The sequence below is a fragment of the Heptranchias perlo genome, chromosome 30 (genome assembly GCF_035084215.1).
Source record: "Heptranchias perlo isolate sHepPer1 chromosome 30, sHepPer1.hap1, whole genome shotgun sequence".
NCBI classification, from domain to species: Eukaryota; Metazoa; Chordata; class Chondrichthyes; order Hexanchiformes; family Hexanchidae; genus Heptranchias; species Heptranchias perlo.
Window position 1 is genome coordinate 2045009 of NC_090354.1, and position 20169 is coordinate 2065177.

Here is a 20169-nt window from a genome sequence, read left to right on the forward strand (position 1 = left end):
AAACTGTACGGTCAAGGTCAAGGGTTGCTGGCCTCACCTTCCAGCGGCTTCACGATCTTCAGTTTATCCGGGCAGTGGGAGCGGGAACCCACGGAGAATCCCGAGATTCCGGTCAGGCCTGAGCTCCCGGAATAGTTGGTCCCTGTCGACAGGTCGCTCTCAGCTGGAGTGAGGAGGCCACTGGAGGAGAGATCGTCTCCGGTCAGACTCTTCAGCTTGTGGTCTCGCTCAAGCTCGAGGCCCTCCTCCTGCTTCAGGGACAAGCGCTGCAAAGCGGCCTGTAGATCGTGACAGCCGGGAGTCCCAGGGGTGCCCAGCTTCCTCTCCACATCCTCGCCTCTGAAACAAAGGCCCCGACATCAGGTCAGAGAACGAAACGCAATGATTTGACTGAAGGTCCTGCATAAGCTGGGTGACCCCCACTGAAATCCCCTCGGACCCCCACTGAGCCCCTTCAAACCCCCACTGAAACCCCCTCGGACCCCCACTGAAACCCCCTCGGACCCCCACTGAAACCCCCTCGGACCCCCACTGAAACCCCCTCGGACCCCCACTGAGCCCCCCCCGGACCCCCATTGAGCCCCTCCGGACCCCCACTGAGCCACCCCAGACCCCCTGTTCCTCACATCCAGGAGTGCCTCTGGCGAAGGCTATTCAACAATAGAGGCCATCGCAGACTAGCCCATTCCTGCCCACACCGTGCGCGCATGCACACAGCTGCCAGCAGGAGTCACTGGGCAGCGACCAGGAGCGGGAAGCCTGGCTGAGTTCACTGTCCCCTAACCCTCAGGAGCCTGGGCGGGGGGAAAAAGGAGGGGGAGGGGGAGGGGGAGGGGGGGAAATGGGTGGAGAAAGGGTGATATTCAGGATCTTCAAACCCCCCCCACCCTGAAATTTTTATGATTTTTGTTTTAATTAGACCTCGTCTCCTATCGAGGGAACGAGCCTCACACACTTGATAAAATCACAGAAACAACAGATGTCCTTCCAGAGCTGGTCAGTTCTGCAATTTGACCAGTGAAAACCCATCAGTTGGGTTTGTGATTCTAACTGTTCACCGGGATATTGGAGTGAACAGGAGCCAAGTTATTGATCGACTAGTTCTTACGTTCAAGGAACCGGCACGGGCACGATGGGCCGAATGGCCACCTCTGTGCTGTACCTGCTTTGATACTCGCGACACATAACCAGCGCTCGGACCTCCTGCTTTCGAGTGTTTGTCGGGCAAACTGCTTCTTCTGTTCTTCATTTGCTTAATTTGAATTGTTAGATTAATGGACTAGTTTGAACAGACTGCGGATCGAAACTGGACTTTCCTGCTCGGTTCCACACCAGATCTATTTGGGTGTCTGCTACCCCAGGAGAACTGGTCCCCTGCTCAAACTGTGCAAAGAGGGGCAGGGGCCGTCCAAATACAAGCAATGTGCACAAGTGATTGTGCACACACACGTACACAGCACGATACTAGTGCCAGGGATGAGGGACTTCAGTTATGTGGAGAGACTGGAGAAGCTGGGATTGTTCTCCTTAGAACAGAGAAGGTTAAGGGGAGATTTGATAGAAGTGTTCAAAATCATGAAGGGTTTTGAGAGAGTAAATAAGGAGAAACTGTTTCCAGTGGCAGGAGGGTCAGTAACCAGAGGACACAGATTTAAGGTGATCGGCAAAAGAGCCAGACGGGAGATTTTTTTTTTTACGCAGCAAGTTGTTCTGATCTGGAATGCGCTGCCTGAAAGGGCGGTGGAAGCAGATTCAATAATAACTTTCAAAAGGGAATTGGATAAATACTTGAAAAGGAAAAATTTGCAGGGCTCTGGGGAAAGGGCAGGGGCGTGGGACTAATTGGACAGCTCTCCAGATCAGAAAGTTGTGGATTCAAGCCCCACTCCAAAGACTTGAGAACAAAAATCCAGGCTGACACTCCCAGTGCAGTACTGAGGGAGTGCTGCACTGTCGGAGGTGCCGTCTTTCGGATGAGACGTTAAACCGAGGCCCTGTCTGCCCTCTCAGGTGGACGTAAACAATCCCATGGCCATTATTTTGAAGAAGAGCAGGGGCGTTCACCCCGGTGTCCTGGCCAATATTTATCCCTCAACCAAAATCACAAAAAAAAAGATTATCTGGTCATTATCACATTGCTGTTTGTGGGATCTTGCTGTGCGTAAATTGGCTGCCGTGTTTATACATTACAACAGTGACTACACTTCAAAAGAACTTCATTGTCCTCAGGTCGTGAAGAGTGCTATAGAAATGCAAATTCTTTCTTTCAAAGAACCAACACAGGCACGATGGGCCAAATGGCCTCCTGCTGTGACGTATGATTCTATGATTCTAACTGTGATCAGACGGGATGTGTGATTCCAGCTGTGATCAGACGGGATGTGTGATTCCAGCTGTGATCCGACGGGATGTGTGATTCCAGCTGTGATCCGACGGGATGTGTGATTCCAGCTGTGATCCGACGGGATGTGTGATTCCAGCTGTGATCAGACGGGATGTGTGATTCCAGCTGTGATTCGATGGGATGTGTGACTCCAGCTGTGATCAGACGGGATGTGTGATTCCAGCTGCGATCAGACGGGATGTGTGATTCCAGCTGCGATCAGACGGGATGTGTGATTCCAGCTGTGATCAGACGGGATGTGTGATTCCAGCTGTGATCAGACGGGATGTGTGATTCCAGCTGTGATCAGACGGGATGTGTGATTCCAGCTGTGATCAGACGGGATGTGTGATTCCAGCTGTGATCAGACGGGATGTGTGATTCCAGCTGTGATCAGACGGGATGTGTGATTCCAGCTGTGATCAGATGGGATGTGTGATTCCAGCTGTGATTAGACGGGATGTGTGATTCTTACGGACTGCACTCTGTGTCCAGGTTGAGCGGCTGTAGTCTGTCCTCCCGTCCGATGCTTGGAGTGTTGGACCCGTAAAAGCTGGTCCGAGGCGTGCTGAATCGGCTGGACATTCCCGAGTGTCCTGTCGACGATGGGCTGGAGCCCGGAATGTTCTGCGGGGATTGTGAGCGGGATTTCAGCTTCACCACCTGGTTCACTGCTCGGACTGTCTCAAACACCCTCCGGTTGTAGTTACTGGGAGAGGAAAGCAAAGCATTAGTAACCCTTCACCCCGAGCATAACAGGTGTCAGCCGTGGCTCAGTGGGTCGCACTCTCACCTCTGGGTCAGAAGGTCGTGGGTTCATAAACCCACTCCAGAGACTTGAGCCCAACATCCAGGCCGACACTCCCAGTGCCAGTACTGAGGGAGTGCTGCCCTGTCGGAGGTGCCGTCTTTCAGATGAGACGTTAAACTCAGGCCCCGTCTGCCCTCTCAGGATGTGAAAGATCCCATGGCCACTATTTCGAAGAAGAGCAGGGGAGTTCTCCCCGGTGTCCTGGGGTCAATATTTATCCCTCAACCAACATCACTAAAACAGATTATCTGGTCATTATCACATTGCTGTTTGTGGGATCTTGCTGTGCACAAATTGGCTGCCGGGTTTGCTGCATTACAACAGTGACTACATTTTAAAAAGTACTTCACTGGCTGTAAAGCACTTTGGGACGTCCAGAGGTCGCGAAAGGCGCGACATAAATACAAGTTCTTTCTTTTTCTCTTTTTTTAGGGGAGGGAGGAACAACCTCCAATCTAGTGGTGAGTACGGTGCCTGTTCTCGCGCTGCCTGTCCTCGCGCTGCCTGTCCTCGCGCTGCCTGTCCCCGCGCTGCCTGTCCTCGCGCTGCCTGTCCTCGCGCTGCCTGTCCCCGCGCTGCCTGTCGTTACCGTGCCTGTCCTCGCGCTGCCTGTCGTTACCGTGCCTGTCCTCGCGCTGCCTGTCGTTACCGTGCCTGTCCTCGCGCTGCCTGTCCTCACGCTGCCTGTCGTTACCGTGCCTGTCCTCACGCTGCCTGTCGTTACCGTGCCTGTCCTCGCGCTGCCTGTCCTCACGCTGCCTGTCCCCGCGCTGCCTGTCCCCGCGCTGCCTGTCGTTACCGTGCCTGTCCTCGCGCTGCCTGTCGTTACCGTGCCTGTCCTCACGCTGCCTGTCCTCGCGCTGCCTGTCGTTACCGTGCCTGTCCTCGCGCTGCCTGTCCTCGCGCTGCCTGTCGTTACCGTGCCTGTCCTCACGCTGCCTGTCCTCGCGCTGCCTGTCCTCGCGCTGCCTGTCCCTGCGCTGCCTGTCGTTACCCTGCCTGTCGTTACCGTGCCTGTCCTTGCGCTGCCTGTCGTTACCCTGCCTGTCCCCGCGCTGCCTGTCCCCGCGCTGCCTGTCCTCGCGCTGCCTGTCGTTACCCTGCCTGTCGTTACCGTGCCTGTCGTTACCGTGCCTGTCCTCGCCCTGCCTGTCCCCGCGCTGCCTGTCCTCGCGCTGCCTGTCCCCGCGCTGTAGGTATGCAGACACACACACACATGCGTTGCCCACATACATACACATTTCCCAGGAAGGCAGTAATCAAGCGAGAACCCTTGTTGATTTTCCCCTCCAAACCCACAACTCAAGATCAGCTAAACCAACACAGACCGGGAATCAAACCCGAGCTCTTCCTGGCCTCTCATAACTCCCGGATGGGGCCGTGCCCTTCCCACTGCAGAGGCTCGCAATGAGCTGCAAATCCCCAGGCCCAAATCCCCAGGCCGACATTTAAAGCGCCGAGGGCTCGTCACTCTGTTTCCGAGCGTCCGTCTCCTACCTGTTCTCCAGCAATGCTGCGGTGTCCAAGTGTAAACCTTTCCGCATCGTTCCTTCGATCTCAGCTGCCAGGGAGTCCTACAAGGGAAGAGATTTCACTTGTACCTGGAGACAAGACGCTGATCGGGGCCCACAGCTCCTTACAAAGGAACGGCCCCATTCACTGTGCCTGTTACACAGGACTCTCGGGAGCCGCTCACGTTTAATCCCAGAGGATTGAGTTTGGTTCGAGTTCCATTAATCGGAACATTCCTTCCAGAATCTGTAAACACACCTGGATCCTGTAAGAAGGTTCCTACAATTTCCTTATTTGCTTTGGGATCTCCTTTTTCTTCCAGTTTCTCCTCTCCTCTCCTGAAGGTGCCGATTCTCGCTGGCGGACGGGCTCCACAGTCGCCGGTCCCCTCCTATACTTTACCCAAGTGGCCATTCCTCGTGTGTGAGTCTCAACTATTTGACCATAGGGGCATCACAGACAAGCCCAATCCTGTCCTTAACCAAAACCCACAGACACTTAGACTTTCCAGCAGGTGTCGCTGGATGCTGATCAGGAGCAGGAGACCTGACTGATTTTATACTCCAAACCCAGGGCACTAAGGTCAGTTATAATACCCCTGCCACTGCCCCAGCTGAGACCAGCTACCAGCGCAGAGCAGGTGATGGAACTGGGCCCTTTCCTGTCCGGCCTGGCACCAAAATGGCCCCTCTTTAAAGGCAGAAAATGTCACTGGTTCTCAGAAATGGTCAACATTGCAACTGCAGACTGATTCAACTGGGAAACGGAGGGGGAGGGCCCGGTCCCACGGGGCGCCAGGGGGAGGGCGCGGTCCCACGGGGCGCCAGGGGGAGGGCCCGGTCCCACGGGGCGCCAGGGGGAGGCGATGCCAGGCTCGGCTGTGATAAGCCTGTGGATTGTAGGAAGGCTGAAGCAGGTGAAGAATTGTAGAGTGTGGAGAGAGCGTGAGGTGGGTGTGTGTGTCTGGTTGCATTGCTCACCATGGGATAGACGGGCACCGTGTGGTAGCGGTTGATGGAACTGTTCGGCATGCTCTTGTTTCGCAGATTCTTTATCTCCTCCTGGGCCTCGCGTAGCATCGCGCCGCACTGAGAGTACTTCTCCCGCAGATACTGCAGCTGCACAGCAATCAAACAAATCAGCTTCAGGGACAGTGTGAGGGAGAGGGATTAACATCAGTAGAGATACAGTCAGTAACACAGGGCGCTGGGGGGAGAGGGGTTACTGAGTGACAGTGTGAGGGAGAGGGATTAACATCAGTAGAGATACAGTCAGTAACACAGGGCGCTGGGGGGAGAGGGGTTACTGAGTGACAGTGTGAGGGAGAGGGATTAACATCAGTAGAGATACAGTCAGTAACACTGGGCGCTGGGGGGAGAGGGGTTACTGAGTGACAGTGTGAGGGAGAGGGATTAACATCAGTAGAGATACAGTCAGTAACACAGGGCGCTGGGGGGAGAGGGGTTACTGAGTGACAGTGTGAGGGAGAGGGATTAACATCAGTAGAGATACAGTCAGTAACACAGGGCGCTGGGGGAGAGGGGTTACTGAGAGACAGTGTGAGGGAGAGGGATTAACATCAGTAGAGATACAGTCAGTAACACAGGGCGCTGGGGGAGAGGGGTTACTGAGTCTGTTACCCACCTCGGTCTTTAGCTGCTCCTGACTCTCTCTTGCTGTTTTGAGGTGCTGAGTTAACTCTTCGTTCTCTGTTGAGCACTAAATGAAGACAAAAAAACACATTTTAGATTCCGATAAACTTTATTATGGACTGACGGAGCTGCGATGGGTTTGGTGGGATTGAGTGTCTCGGATTGACGTACCACTTTGCTCTTTTGCTGTAGGTCTGCGACCCGTGCGAGCAGGGTGCTGATTTCCTCTTGCTGTCGTGCCGAGTCCTCGATTTTTCGTGCCAGCTGGTCTGAAACTGCAGCCAGTTGGTTATTGCTTTCTCCTGGACCATTGTCCCACAAACAGTGAGATTGGTGTAAGGGGAGCAAAAGGTGAAGATTAGAAGCAAGAAAGCGGACTCCTCGATCGCGTGATTGATGAACGGCTGCGATTCTGGGATCTCCGGTTCAGGGAAGTGGTCCTGAATTTCCTCATTATTCTGTATCCCTGCCCCAGAGTGAGGTCAGTCACTGCCGGACAAACTCTGCCCACAACCTGAGCACCACTGACCTCAAAACCAAGCAGAGAAGCCTCGCGATCGCACTGATGGGGAAGGCTCTGTATCACAGCAATGTGAATAGATTGACCATCAGTCTGAATGGGGCCAGACAGTCTGGTCTAGAACATACAGGAAAACAGGGGCTGGATTTTATAATAAAAATCCATTCTTTATTTGTGTGTTGAGATGTGGGGGAGTTGGTTATTAATATTCTCTTGTGCACAATCTGCCCTTCACCCCATGCCTTCAGCTGCCTAAACCCAAACTCTAATCCCCTCCACCTCCCTCTCCTTCTCTAAGGCTTTCCTTCAAATCCAACTCTTTGACCAAGCTTCTAATCACCCCTCCTACTATCTCCTTCTCTGTGAAGCTCTTTCGGATGTTTTTCTACGTTAAAGAAACTTTAGAAATGTTTTTTTTTGCTGTTGCTGTTCTCATGATTCCCAATGAACTCTGATGGTCAGCCCAGCAAACCCGATCTGGGACCAGATTCAGTTCATGCGACAGTGGCCTGGCCCACGTCCCGGGGGTGGGCCTTTGAATGGTGATGGGAAGTGGTCCTCACGATGCAGGCCCCTGGGTGAAACGAGCTGGAGTGTAGGGACCCCTGACCTCCGCTTTAGGTCCCACACCCACCATTAAACTTTGTACTGTCATCACCCAGACCCTGACGTGGGTAGTGATGCCCCCAGTGGGTATATACACTGCCCACGCTGGTATTGGACCTTGCAGACAAAATTATCTTAAATCTGTGTCCTCTGGTTACAGACCCTCTTCTCAGTGGAAACAATTTCTCTTTATTAACTCTATTGTGATTCTGAACACCTCGATTAAATCTCCCCTTAACCTTCGCTGCTCTAAAGAGACCAACCCCAGCTTCTCCAGTCTCCCCACATAACTGAAGTCCGTCATCCCTGGCACCATTCCAGTAAATCTCCTCTGCACCCTCTCCGAGGCCTTCACATCCTTCAAGGAGTCTTGTGCCAGGTCCCGACTCACCAAGTTCCTTCACGCAGTCTATCACCAGCTGCTCCTCCTGGCTCTCGTACGCCAAGGTTTCCGTCGATAGCTGAGTGGCCTACAGAGAGAATAACAAGTCACAGGTTCAATATAACCAAGACCGTCGGCTGGAGATGGTCAGAGTGAGGAGGAAGGAGGGGAAAGAGTTCACTGAGTTCCAGCGTGAGGGTGAATCAAAGGACAGAAAAGACTTGCATTTATGTAGCACCTTTCACAACCTCAGGATGTCCCACAGCACGTTTTGAAGTGTAGTCACTGTTGTTATGTAGGAAACGTGGCAGCCAATTTGCGCACAGCAAGATCCCACAAACAGCAATGTGACAACGACCAGATAATCTGTTTTTATTTAGTGATGTTGGTTGAGGGATAAATATTGGCCAGGACACCGGGGAGAACTCCCTCTGCTCTTCTTTGAAAAAATGGTATGAGATCTTTTACGTCCACCTGAGAGGGCAGACGGGGCCTCGATTTAACATCTCATCCGAAAGACGGCACCTCCAACAGTGCAGCACTCCCTCAGCACTGACCCTCCGACAGTGCAGCACTCCCTCAGTACTGACCCTCCGACAGTGCAGCACTCCCTCAGTACTGACCCTCCGACAGTGCAGCGCTCCCTCGGTACCGGCCCTCCGACAGCGCAGCACTCCCTCAGTACTGACCCTCCGACAGTGCAGCGCTCCCTCGGTGCCGGCCCTCCGACAGTGCAGCACTCCCTCGGTGCTGGCCCTCCGACAGTGCAGCACTCCCTCAGTACTGACCCTCCGACAGTGCAGCACTCCCTCGGTGCTGGCCCTCCGACAGTGCAGCGCTCCCTCAGTATTGCACTGGGAGTGTCAGAGATTTTGTGCTCAAGTCTCTGGAGCGGGGCTTGAGCCCACGTTCTTCTGAGGTTAATGTTTTGGGTGTCGATCATCTGACGGCCTTTCCAATTATTTTTCTTTTTTATTGAGGGTGAATCAGCGGTCGGGAGAGAAACGTAGAAACGCAGCCACTTTGTGCCGTGTGAGGGGAGCCTGGTCTTTAATCCTGATCCCTGAGAATGTCCATCACAAAACTCAACAGTGTCCAGATTTCACTTTGTGCCCAGTTCCCTGCCCCACACCCATGCAGCATTTCCCGTGGGCGAGAGGGAGGGGTACCTGAACACTCGAGCACCAGATCACCACTTCCCGAAGTTCAGCACGATGGGGGAGCCCCTGCAGGGGCTGGTAACAAAGTGACAGCTGACGCATGGGGTTGGAGACTCGAGCGAGATACCCACAGGGGAGTGGGTGCGGGGGAGCGGGGCGGGCGCGGGGGAGCGGGCGCGGGCGAGAGGGACGGGCGCGGGCGAGAGGGACGGGCGCGGGCGAGAGGGACGGGCGCGGGCGAGAGGGACGGGCGCGGGCGAGAGGGACGGGCGCGGGCGAGAGGGACGGGCGCGGGCGAGAGGGACGGGCGTGGGGGAGCAGGCAGCAGAGCGTAAAAACAAACAGAGAACCAGGATTTTCAAAACCTAAACAATTGGCACCCCCGTTGGGTCAGTGGGTAAACGTACTGCCCTGTGCGTTACTGAGACACACACGGCAGGAAGGCCCTGGTTCAATCCCCTGAGTTAGCTGGTCTCAGCCTGGGTGGCAGAGCGAGGGCTACATTTGATCCTCTGGATCCTGGGGTACAGGTTCCAAACCTTTCCTGGGGTACAGGGGACGACTCGTTCTGGGAAACAGGCACTGACCCTTCCCAGAGCCCCGGTGCATGACTGTCCCTCCCCATTGGGCACTGGTTGCGTGTCCCAGTAACGGGTACAGGGCCCGTGATTACCTCATGTTTCAGCTTGTGGTTCTCGTCTTCCAAACCCTTGAGTTTCTGCTGCAGGAATTCCAGGTGCTGGTAATTCTGGAGAGACACTGACGATTCATTCCGTCTTAAGCTGTAAATGGGAAACAGGCAAATCAAACTCCAAACCACACCCAGCTCAGTGAACATCCACACTACGGCCTGCGTGTGCGTGTGCGTGTGGGAATGTGCATGTGCGTGTACACTGCTAATGTTTATACATGATGTGGAGATGCCGGTGATGGACTGGGGTTGACAATTGTAAACAATTTTACAACACCAAGTTATAGTCCAGCAATTTTATTTTAAATTCACAAGCTTTCGGAGATTTTCTCCTTCCTCAGGCAAATGTTTCAAGATCTCCTTGAAGCCTACGCATTTATACATATTGAACAATACATGGTGTTTACAGACTGCCCCTGCAACTGCCCGTTGCCAAGGCAATCACCGTGTTCAGACAGAGAGGTGTTACCTGCAGATAACACCTCTCTGTCTGAACACGGTGATTGCCTTGGCAACGGGCAGTTGCAGGGGCAGTCTGTAAACACCATGTATTGTTCAATATGTATAAATGCGTAGGCTTCAAGGAGATCTTGAAACATTTGCCTGAGGAAGGAGAAAATCTCCGAAAGCTTGTGAATTTAAAATAAAATTGCTGGACTATAACTTGGTGTTGTAAAATTGTTTACAAATGTTTATACAGAGTGTTAAAGATCGGTAAAGACAGTTGAGATCGATCTGGCTGGTTCCAAAGCTCTGAGTACACTGTACCCTCCCCCCCTCGATCATGTCTTTTGCCAAAAAACTATCCGTCTCCCTCTTCAATTTGCCAACAGTTCTTGGGCCACCCCCGGTTTGTGGTTTTGTCAATTTATTGGGGCTCAGTTTAAACCCCTGAACAACGTCAGTGAGGTCTCCCCGGAGAATTCTCTCCTCCTGTCAACATTCTCAGATCCTTCGGCCTCCCCCCATAGTTCAGGGGCCAAATCATTTTACCTCATTGCTCGCGATCTGAACCCCACGTGAGAGGCGGAGTGGGGGATAGGGGGGAGGGGGAGTGGGGAAGTGGGAGAGAGAGAGAGAGAGGGCGTGGGGGAGAGGGGGCGTGGGTGAACTCACGGGGTGCAGCAGGTGGAATTGGGCTCACTGTCTTCCATCGTGTTGGTGTAGAGATGTAGAAGATCATCTCTCAGGCTCACTTCGTGTTTCAGTTGTGCAACCTGTAGAAGAGAGGAAAGGGTTAATGCCGAGAGAACGGCAGGGACCCTATAGCAGCCTACCAGACATCAGGACTATCACGTCAACTCCTGATGGAAAATGAAGTTACTAATGAGGAATCAAGGGTCTCTAGCGTTGCCTCTTCCAATATCAATCTTCCCAACTGGTCCAGGGTCGCCCGCAGATCACTCCCAGACACCTGGGGGCACCGAGAGACATGGTGGGAGTGAATTAATTTGTTGCCTTTCCATCCCACCACCCCCCCCACCTCAGGGAGTGCATTTCATAGAATGGTACAGCACAGGAGGCCATTCGGCCCATCGTGCCTGTGCCGGCTCTCTGAAAGAGCTATCCAATTAGCCCCAAAGCCCTACAATTTTTCCCCTTCGAGTATTTATCCAATTCCCTTTAGAAAGTTATTATTGAATCCGCTTCCACCGCCCTTTCAGGCAGCGCATTCCAGATCAGAACAACTCGCTGCGTAAAAAAATGTTTCCTCATGTCGCCCCTGGCTCTTTTGCCAATCACCTTAAATCTGTGCCCTCTGGTTACCGACCCTTCTGCCACTGGAAACAGTTTCTCCTTATTTACTCTCTCAAAACCCCTCATGATTTTGAACACCTCTATTAAATCTCCCCTTAACCTTCTCTGTTCTAAGGAGAACAACCCCAGCTTCTCCAGTCTCTCCACATCACTGAAGTCCCTCATCCCTGGTCCCATTCTAGTAAATCTCCTCTGCACCCTCTCCAAGGACTTGACATCATTGCTAAAGTGCGGTGCCCAGAATTGAACACAATACTCCAGCTGGGGCCTAACCGGTGATTTGCTGGTGATGGAAGCTGCAGAGCTCCCCCTCCTTGCTCAATGGGTAAAGGTTTCTGCCCAGTGAGCCACACGTACAAGGCAGGCCTGGGTTTTACCTCCAGCCTATGCCCAGTTAACCGATCCCAGCCAGGGCTGTAACCGGCTCCAGCACCACCACCACCACCCCCCACCCTCACCCCGCCCTGGGCTGGGTACAGGGGTCCTGCTCCAGACCACGATACAGAGACTCTTGCTGGGCATACAGATCTCAAATAAGGACAGGGTCAGGCTTGACGGCGATGACCCCTGTGGTGGAATTGCCCACTGACAATCCGCCTGGACTCCCACAGGGGTTGGATGAAGCATCAGGGAGTGCCATGGGATCTTTTACACCTACCTGAACAGGTAGACAGGGTCTCAGTTTAACATCTCATCCAAAAGACTCCCTCAGTACTGCACTGAAATGCCAACCTAGATCAGGGGCTCAAGTCCGTGAGTGGGGTTTGAGCCCCTCAATGGTCTGATTTAGAGTGTGGGAACGCTACCGCTGAGCCACAGCTGCCAACGTGGGAGGAAAGTGGGCAGGAAGTTGGAGAATAGTTGTTTCCAGGCGATGGAACAGGATCATCAGCCTCACCTCCTCATTGGCTCGTTCCAGCTGCTCCTCCAGGTACTCGTTGTTCTCGGTCAGGATCCGGTTCTGTTTGAGGAGCGACTGTCCAATCTGAGCCGCCAGCTCCAGGTCTCGCTCTTTCTGAAATGACACCCGACATTGCTGGGTTAGGGATGTTCCCAAAGAGATCACAAGCTGCCACTCCCTCCTCTACAAAACTGATCAATTAACTTTTGAAAACCAACAGCAATTATTTCCCCTCCAATTTTCCCTCATTTACAAACTCCTTTCCACAGACACTGACTCTCACTGGGGGACACTTCCACAGACACTGACTCTCACTGGGGGACAGTTCCACAGACACTGACTCTCACTGGGGGACAGATCCACAGACACTGACTCTCACTGGGGTACAGTTCCACACACACTGACTCTCACTGGGGTACAGTTCCACAGACACTGACTCTCACTGGGGTACAGTTCCACAGGCACTGACTCTCACTGGGGTACAGTTCCACACACACTGACTCTCACTGGGGTACAGTTCCACAGGCACTGACTCTCACTGGGGTACAGTTCCACAGACACTGACTCTCACTGGGGTACAGTTCCACACACACTGACTCTCACTGGGGGACAGATCCACAGACACTGACTCTCACTGGGGGACAGATCCACAGACACTGACTCTCACTGGGGGACAGATCCACAGACACTGACTCTCACTGGGGGACAGTTCTACAGGAACCAGTCACCCCCCCCATTACCTCAGTCAAGCGCCCATTTTTCAGGTGTTTACGTGGACAGTGTACGGGGGGGAAGGGAAGTATCAATGAGGGGGCGGACATATGAGGAGAGGTTGAGTAGATTGGGACTCTACTCATTGGAGTTCAGAAGAATGAGAGGCGATCTTATTGAAACATATAAGATTGTGAAGGGGCTTGATCGGGTGGATGCGGTAAGGATGTTCCCAAGGATGGGTGAAACTAGAACTAGGGGGCATAATCTTAGAATAAGGGGCTGCTCTTTCAAAACTGAGATGAGGAGAAACTTCTTCACTCAGAGGGTGGTAGGTCTGTGGAATTTGCTGCCCCAGGAAGCTGTGGAAGCTACATCATTAGATAAATTTAAAACAGAAATAGACAGTTTCCTAGAAGTAAAGGGAATTAGGGGTTATGGGGAGCGGGCAGGAAATTGGACATGAAGCTGAGTTCGGATCGGTCAATGCCCTGTGGGTGGCGGAGAGGGCCCAGGGGCTATGTGGCCGGGTCCTGCTCCGACTTCTTGTGTTCTTTAGATTTGTGGTTGGGATCAGATCAGCCATGATCTTATTGAATGGCGGAGCAGGCTCGAGGGGCCGATTGGCCTACTCCTGCTCCAATTTCTTATGTTCTTATGTTCTTATGACTGTGGGGATAAGCAGCAAATTGGGCACTTTCACCCGCAGAGGGAATCTGAGGGCACATCGAACATGTGCCAGTCTTGGGGCACAATACCCAGCGACCACAGGCAAGGGCTTGGTGCAAGCTGGTACCTGAACCCTGGGGTGGAAGAGAGGCCAATAGGATCATAGAATTATGCAGCACAGAAGGCGGCCATTTGGCCCCCTGTGCCGGCTCTTTGAAAGAGCTAAACAATTAGTCCCACTCCCCCTGTTCTTTCCCCATAGCCCTGCAAATTCTTCCTTTTTTAGTATTTATCCAATTCCCTTTTTAAAGGTGGAAACTTGCATTGTTTCCACCGCCCTTTCAGGCAGCACATTCCAGAACATAACAACTCGCCGCAGAAAAAAACGTCTCCTCATCTCCCCTCTGGTTCTTTTACCAATTATCTGAAATCGGTGTCCTCTGGTTCCCGACCCTCCCGCCAGTGGGGACAAAAAGAGGGAAAACAAACACTTTAACAGGGGGCTTGATGGGGAATAAAGTTACAGTCTCACCTCTTCCAGTAAATGAGTGACTGCCTCGATGTCATGGTACGTCTTTGTCACCTGTCCCACTCTCTCAGCGCAGAGCACTGTGAAAGGAGACGGATTACCATTAGTGTTGGCTCTGCCCCGTCTTGCGCAGCCTTCTGTAGCCAACCAGCTGTCATTGTGTTCAGAGACTGTGGGGTTGGTGTTTGAGATTTCCAGCCCAGGTCTCCCCATCCTCTCCAGGAGAGTTTAACCCTTTACTTGCGTGTCTTTGAAACAGCCATTGGTCAGGTAAAGGTAGGTACATTACTGGTGCCTTATCGAGTCAGGATGTCCCAAAACACATCCCAGACAGTGAATTATATTGAAGTGAAGCGACTGTTATGTGGACAACACACAACCATTTCACACAGAGGAAGGTCTCAACAAATGAGACGAATGTCCAGTTATCTATTTTTGGTGATGTTGGTTGAGGGATAAAAGTTGGCCCCAGGACTCCGGGGAGAACTCCCCTGGTCATCTTCGAAATAGTGGCCGTGGGATCTTTTACATCCACATGACCCATCGGAATAGACAGATGGGAACTCGGTTTAACGTCTCATCTGAAAGCTAACAATGCAGGCTGGAATCTAATCGAGGAGTTCGGGGGGTTTATATATAGAATAACAGATACCCAGGAGTGAGTTACGGGCTGGAATCTATTCGAGGGGTTCGGGGGGGTTTATATATAGAATAACAGATCCCCGGGAGTGAGTTACAGGCTGGAATCTAATCGAGGGGTTCGGGGGGTTTGATTACATTGATGTAATTCCAAGATTTGGACTAGGAGAGAACTTCTGCCAAAAATACCCTCACTCCTCGCCCCTACCCCTTGCCCCCCTCGCCCCCCCTCCCCCTCGCCCCCCCCGGATCCTCCTCCCATATATTCCCAGTCTCTTCCCTGATTCCGTGCCCAGGCCTGACTGTCCTGAAGGTTCTGCCTCTCACGGGGGCCAGACTCAAGACTCAGTCTCCCTCCGTTACTGAAACCAAAGGGTCAATTCTTACGTGGACCTGGACACGGAGTGTCAGTGAGTTTCAGCGGGGAAAATTACAGCCGATCCCCGTCCCGAACCCAGCCTCCCGTTACATCCACCTTCCAGCCAGAGGGGGGTCACTGGATTGTGGAACCCTGGCTGAATTTTCCTCTCCTTAGCCCAGAGGTAACTGCCTGGGTGAGACCAGCGAACTCAGCACGGACTGGGGACTGATCCTTGGGGGGGCCTCAGTTACTCTCGGACTGGTGCATTTATTCTTTGAGAGATCAGAGGCATCGCCCCTCCCCCCTGCCCCTGCCCCCTCCCCCCATCTTGTGTCCGAGCCTGAATGTGTAGCCCGCGGTGAGGCTACGTGAGCAGTAGCACGTCCTGCAACACACCCGATATCCTCACCTTACACAAGGCAGCGTCTCAGTCTGGCATCACTGATGCCCCAGAAAATTCTCAGCTTCGTTCGGTTAATTGGACTTCATTTTCGAGCAGTGATTTGTATAATGAGGAGCGAAAGCTCAGATTTAACTCTTCGATTCCCCTCCTGCCTCACCCATCCCCCTCTGCACTTTAACTCCACTCTTCAGTTCCTATTCTATTATTAACCCTTTGAAGAGGCCCCCAGTGGCTCAGTAAGAAAATGCACCATCTGGTGCGGCACTGAGGCCAACAGAGCAGGATGATCTCGGCTCAATCCCTGGTTGGAGCTGAATTCTCTGCGTTTAGCCAGTGCGGCAACAGGAGAACTACAACTGAGCCCAGTGTCCCCGGACTGGGACAGAGTTCCCACTGGGGATGGGGCCCGATCGATGGGGAATGTGCTTGTGTGAGTGCTGGGGCAAGAGCAGGGCCAGGCTTGGTGTGATATCCCTCTCTGACCATGGTTGAACAGCCTGGAAGAGACACATGAAGAGAGTTGCTGAGCCTGTGGAACGGGGAGTCCTGCAGGGTCAGAACCTTCAGGGGAGAAGGGGAGAAACTGGAGGAAAGAAAGAGAGGGAGGGATCGAGCTGGAAATAAGGTGGGGATTGAGACAGGAGAGTCATTAGAGAAAAGGGAGCGAGCAGAGAGTGGTTTCAAGCCTCAGAAGGGTTTTACATCGAATCTACAGCACAGAAACAGGCCATTCGGCCCAACTGGTCTATGCCAGTGTTTATGCTCCACACGAGCCTCCTCCCTCCCTACTTCATCTCACCCTATCAGCATATCCTTCTATTCCTTTCTCCCTCATGTGTTTATCCAGCTTCCCCTTAAATGTATCGACACTATTCACCTCAACTACTCCTTGTGGGAGCGAGTTCCACATTCTCACCACTCTTTTATTTCCCTATCTTCATAAGCAAGAAGGTTTATTATTTTTCAGCGTTTGAGGAAGATAAATCGGAACGTGTATAATTGCTACACCCGGGCGCTTCTTGCATATTCGCTCCCGGCGAGGGGGGGGGCCGCTCCCGGAGAGGGGGGGGCCGCTCCCGGAGAGGGGGGGGGCGCTCCCGGAGAGGGGGGGGGCGCTCCCGGAGAGGGGGGGGGGCGCTCCCGGAGAGGGGGGGGGGCGCTCCCGGAGAGGGGGGGGGGCGCTCCCGGAGAGGGGGGGGGCCGCTCCCGGCGAGGGGGGGGCCGCTCCCGGCGAGGGGGGGGCGCTCCCGGCGAGGGGGGGGGCCGCTCCCGGCGAGGGGGGGGGCGCTCCCGGAGAGGGGGGGGGCCGCTCCCGGCGAGGGGGGGACGCTCCCGGAGAGGGGGGGGCCGCTCCCGGCGAGGGGGGGGCCGCTGCCGGAGAGGGGGGGGCCCGCTCCCGGCGAGGGGGGGGGCCGCTCCCGGCGAGGGGGGCCGCTCCCAGCGAGGGGGGGGGCCGCTCCCGGAGAGGGGGGGGCCGCTCCCGGCGAGGGGGGGGCCGCTCCCGGCGAGGGGGGGCCCGCTCCCGGCGAGGGGGGCCGCTCCCGGAGAGGGGGGGGCCGCTCCCGGAGAGGGGGGGGGGGCCGCTCCTCCGCTCATTAACTTTCTGGTAATTGGAAACTGACCCCCGACTCAGAGCAGATTTGTTCCACTCTGTCAGAGACCAACAGGAGCAGTGAACCGAATGGAACTGAATCCAGATCGGCCAACACAGCACCCTCCCCATTACTGTCGCACCCAGAGACACGTCGCAGAGCATTTAACAGACTGGAGACACCGGGCAGCTTTGCTGCTACATTCCCGGGGGTCTGAGTATTGCTGAGGTCCCTCTATCCAGTGAATCATCGTTAATCATCACCAACTTAGTCACCCGTCCAACCCCAAAATGTGAATTTCAGTGAAACACTAATTTTCCAGGTGCTTTTGAATCAGAGACACTTTGGATTTTGGGATCTTTTCAGTGAGAGATGAATTGTTGATGTTGAGGACACCCTGGGCTACATCCCAAAAATCCCAATTCTTAACCATGGATGTGTGGAGCAGCGCTGATAATGAACACAATGGCAGTCCCGTGGCAGAGAGAGAGAGTGGCAGCGATGTGATGCAGTACGACATGGGGGAAGGTATGGGGGGAACGGGAGGGGGGGGGAACGGGAGGGGGGGGGAACGGGAGGGGGGGGAACGGGAGGGGGGGGGAACGGGAGGGGGGGAACGGGAGGGGGGGAAACGGGAGGGGGGGGGGAACGGGAGGGGGGGAACGGGAGGGGGGGAACACATCCATGGTTAAGAATTGGGATTTTTGGGATGTAGCCCAGGGTGTCCTCAACATCAACAATTCATCTCTCACTGAAAAGATCCCAAAATCCAAAGTGTCTCTGATTCAAAAGCACCTGGAAAAATCCCTCACCTGGCAAACTCGAGCAATTCGACAACACTGAACCCCCCTCCCCCTCCCCCCGACAATACTGAACCCCCCTCCCCCCTCCCCCCGACAACACTGAACCCCCCTCCCCCTCCCCCCGACAATACTGAACCCCCCTCCCCCTCCCCCCGACAACACTGAACCCCCCTCCCCCTCCCCCCGACAACACTGAACCCCCCTCCCCCCGACAACACTGAACCCCCCTCCCCCGACAACACTGAACCCCCTCCCCCTCCCCCCGACAATACTGAACCCCAGGACCTATCACCCCCTCCCCCTCCCGTTCCCCCCCTCCCGTTCCCCCCCTCCCGTTCCCCCCATACCTTCCCCCATGTCGTACTGCATCACATCGCTGCCACTCTCTCTCTCTGCCACGGGACTGCCATTGTGTTCATTATCAGCGCTGCTCCACACATCCATGGTTAAGAATTCCCAGCTCTTGTACATAACTTGAGCCGATTCCCACCGGAAGGCACGGATAATGAATCCCAACACGGCTCCGTGCTGCAGAAACCACCCGTCCTTAACACAGCTTCGGGAACACAACCAATCGTCTCGCTCGACCGCAGCCCGAGAGTTGTAAATATCTGTTTCTGCTCCAAACGTCCATTGGTCAAAAGCTCAGCTCACAGCCTCACCCCGCTATATACACACGTCACATCCAATAATATACCCAGCTGGGAGCCACCAACACAACACTAGAGGGAGTGAGCACAGAGAGTCCAAGGACTCATTTAAGTAAATCTCCACTCTTTGATATTAATCATCTGTAATTATTCCCCCAAAAGCAAAATGTTTGTTCTCTGTAAATAATTAACAGGATGTTGTTCCAGGAATGCACGAATTATTGTTCAGTTTTTAATCCCGATCCGTTTTGACTGTGCAATGGATGAGTCTCTGCCTCTATTACAGTGATTCTGGGCTGGGGTAGATGCCTGGGACAAAGGTCACATTCCCAGGGAGGGACTGCACCCAACGTGCTTTGAGACAGCAACAAAGTCATTCCCTGTTGGGGTTCCTCCACATCCTGCTCTCTCGCTCCTTATCACCTCGAGATTTACAATCGAGCTGCACTCACTCTCTAATCAAATGGGGCCACTGACTGACAACCCAGTCACATATTGCACGTACGCTCGGAGACACACCCGCACACTCGGAGACACACCCGCACACTCGGAGACACACCCGCACACTCGGAGACACACCCGCACACTCGGAGACACACCCGCACACTCAGACACACCCGCACACTCAGACACACCCGCACACTCAGACACACCCGCACACTCAGACACACCCGCACACTCAGCGACACACCCGCACACTCAGCGACACACCCGCACACTCGGAGACACACCCGCACACTCGGAGACACACCCGCACACTCGGAGACACACCCGCACACTCGGAGACACACCCGCACACTCGGAGACACACCCGCACACTCGGAGACACACCCGCACACTCGGAGACACACCCGCACACTCGGAGACACACCCGCACACTCGGAGACACACCCGCACACTCGGAGACACACCCGCACACTCGGAGACACACACCCGCACACTCGGAGACACACACCCGCACACTCGGAGACACACACCCGCACACTCGGAGACACACACCCGCACACTCGGAGACACACACCCGCACACTCGGAGACACACACCCGCACACTCGGAGACACACCTGCACACTGAAAGATACAATTACACTCAGAGACGAACCTACGCTCAGAGACACATCTGCACACACAGCGACACACCTGCACACTCAGAGACACACCTGCACACTCAGAGACACACCTGCACACTCAGAGACACACCTGCACACTCAGAGACACACCTGCACACTCAGAGACACACCTGCACACTCAGAGACACACCTGCACACTCAAAATGCAAAAGTTTCCACTAGCTGACCAAAGTTTTAACAAGGTTACGACCGTTCTGCTTTGTCCCTTTGCCTCACAACTGCTCTACCCACCAGCATCCATCTTCTCATCCTTCCTGTCAGGCATCTCCCCTCACTCCCCCGGTACTGACCCTGCCTGCTTCTCCTA

At 54.2% G+C, this 20169-nt stretch overlaps 1 protein-coding gene across 2 annotated transcripts in view; it reads right to left on the minus strand.

Annotated features, from left to right (window-relative positions):
* LOC137300231 (trafficking kinesin-binding protein 1-like) overlaps nt 1-20169 on the minus strand; it is a 78723-nt gene that overhangs the window by 11074 nt on the left and 47480 nt on the right. The window contains exons 5-15 of one of the 2 annotated variants that reach the window (XM_067969330.1): nt 14289-14365; nt 12374-12490; nt 10834-10934; nt 9700-9808; nt 7876-7954; nt 6530-6660; nt 6351-6425; nt 5687-5824; nt 4692-4768; nt 2859-3092; nt 38-339 (exon numbers count right to left, since the gene is read on the minus strand). In XM_067969330.1, coding sequence (XP_067825431.1) covers nt 38-339; nt 2859-3092; nt 4692-4768; nt 5687-5824; nt 6351-6425; nt 6530-6660; nt 7876-7954; nt 9700-9808; nt 10834-10934; nt 12374-12490; nt 14289-14365 — 1440 coding nt within the window. The remainder of the gene's footprint in view (nt 1-37; nt 340-2858; nt 3093-4691; nt 4769-5686; nt 5825-6350; nt 6426-6529; nt 6661-7875; nt 7955-9699; nt 9809-10833; nt 10935-12373; nt 12491-14288; nt 14366-20169) is intronic. The other variant, XM_067969331.1, reaches the window with a different exon arrangement.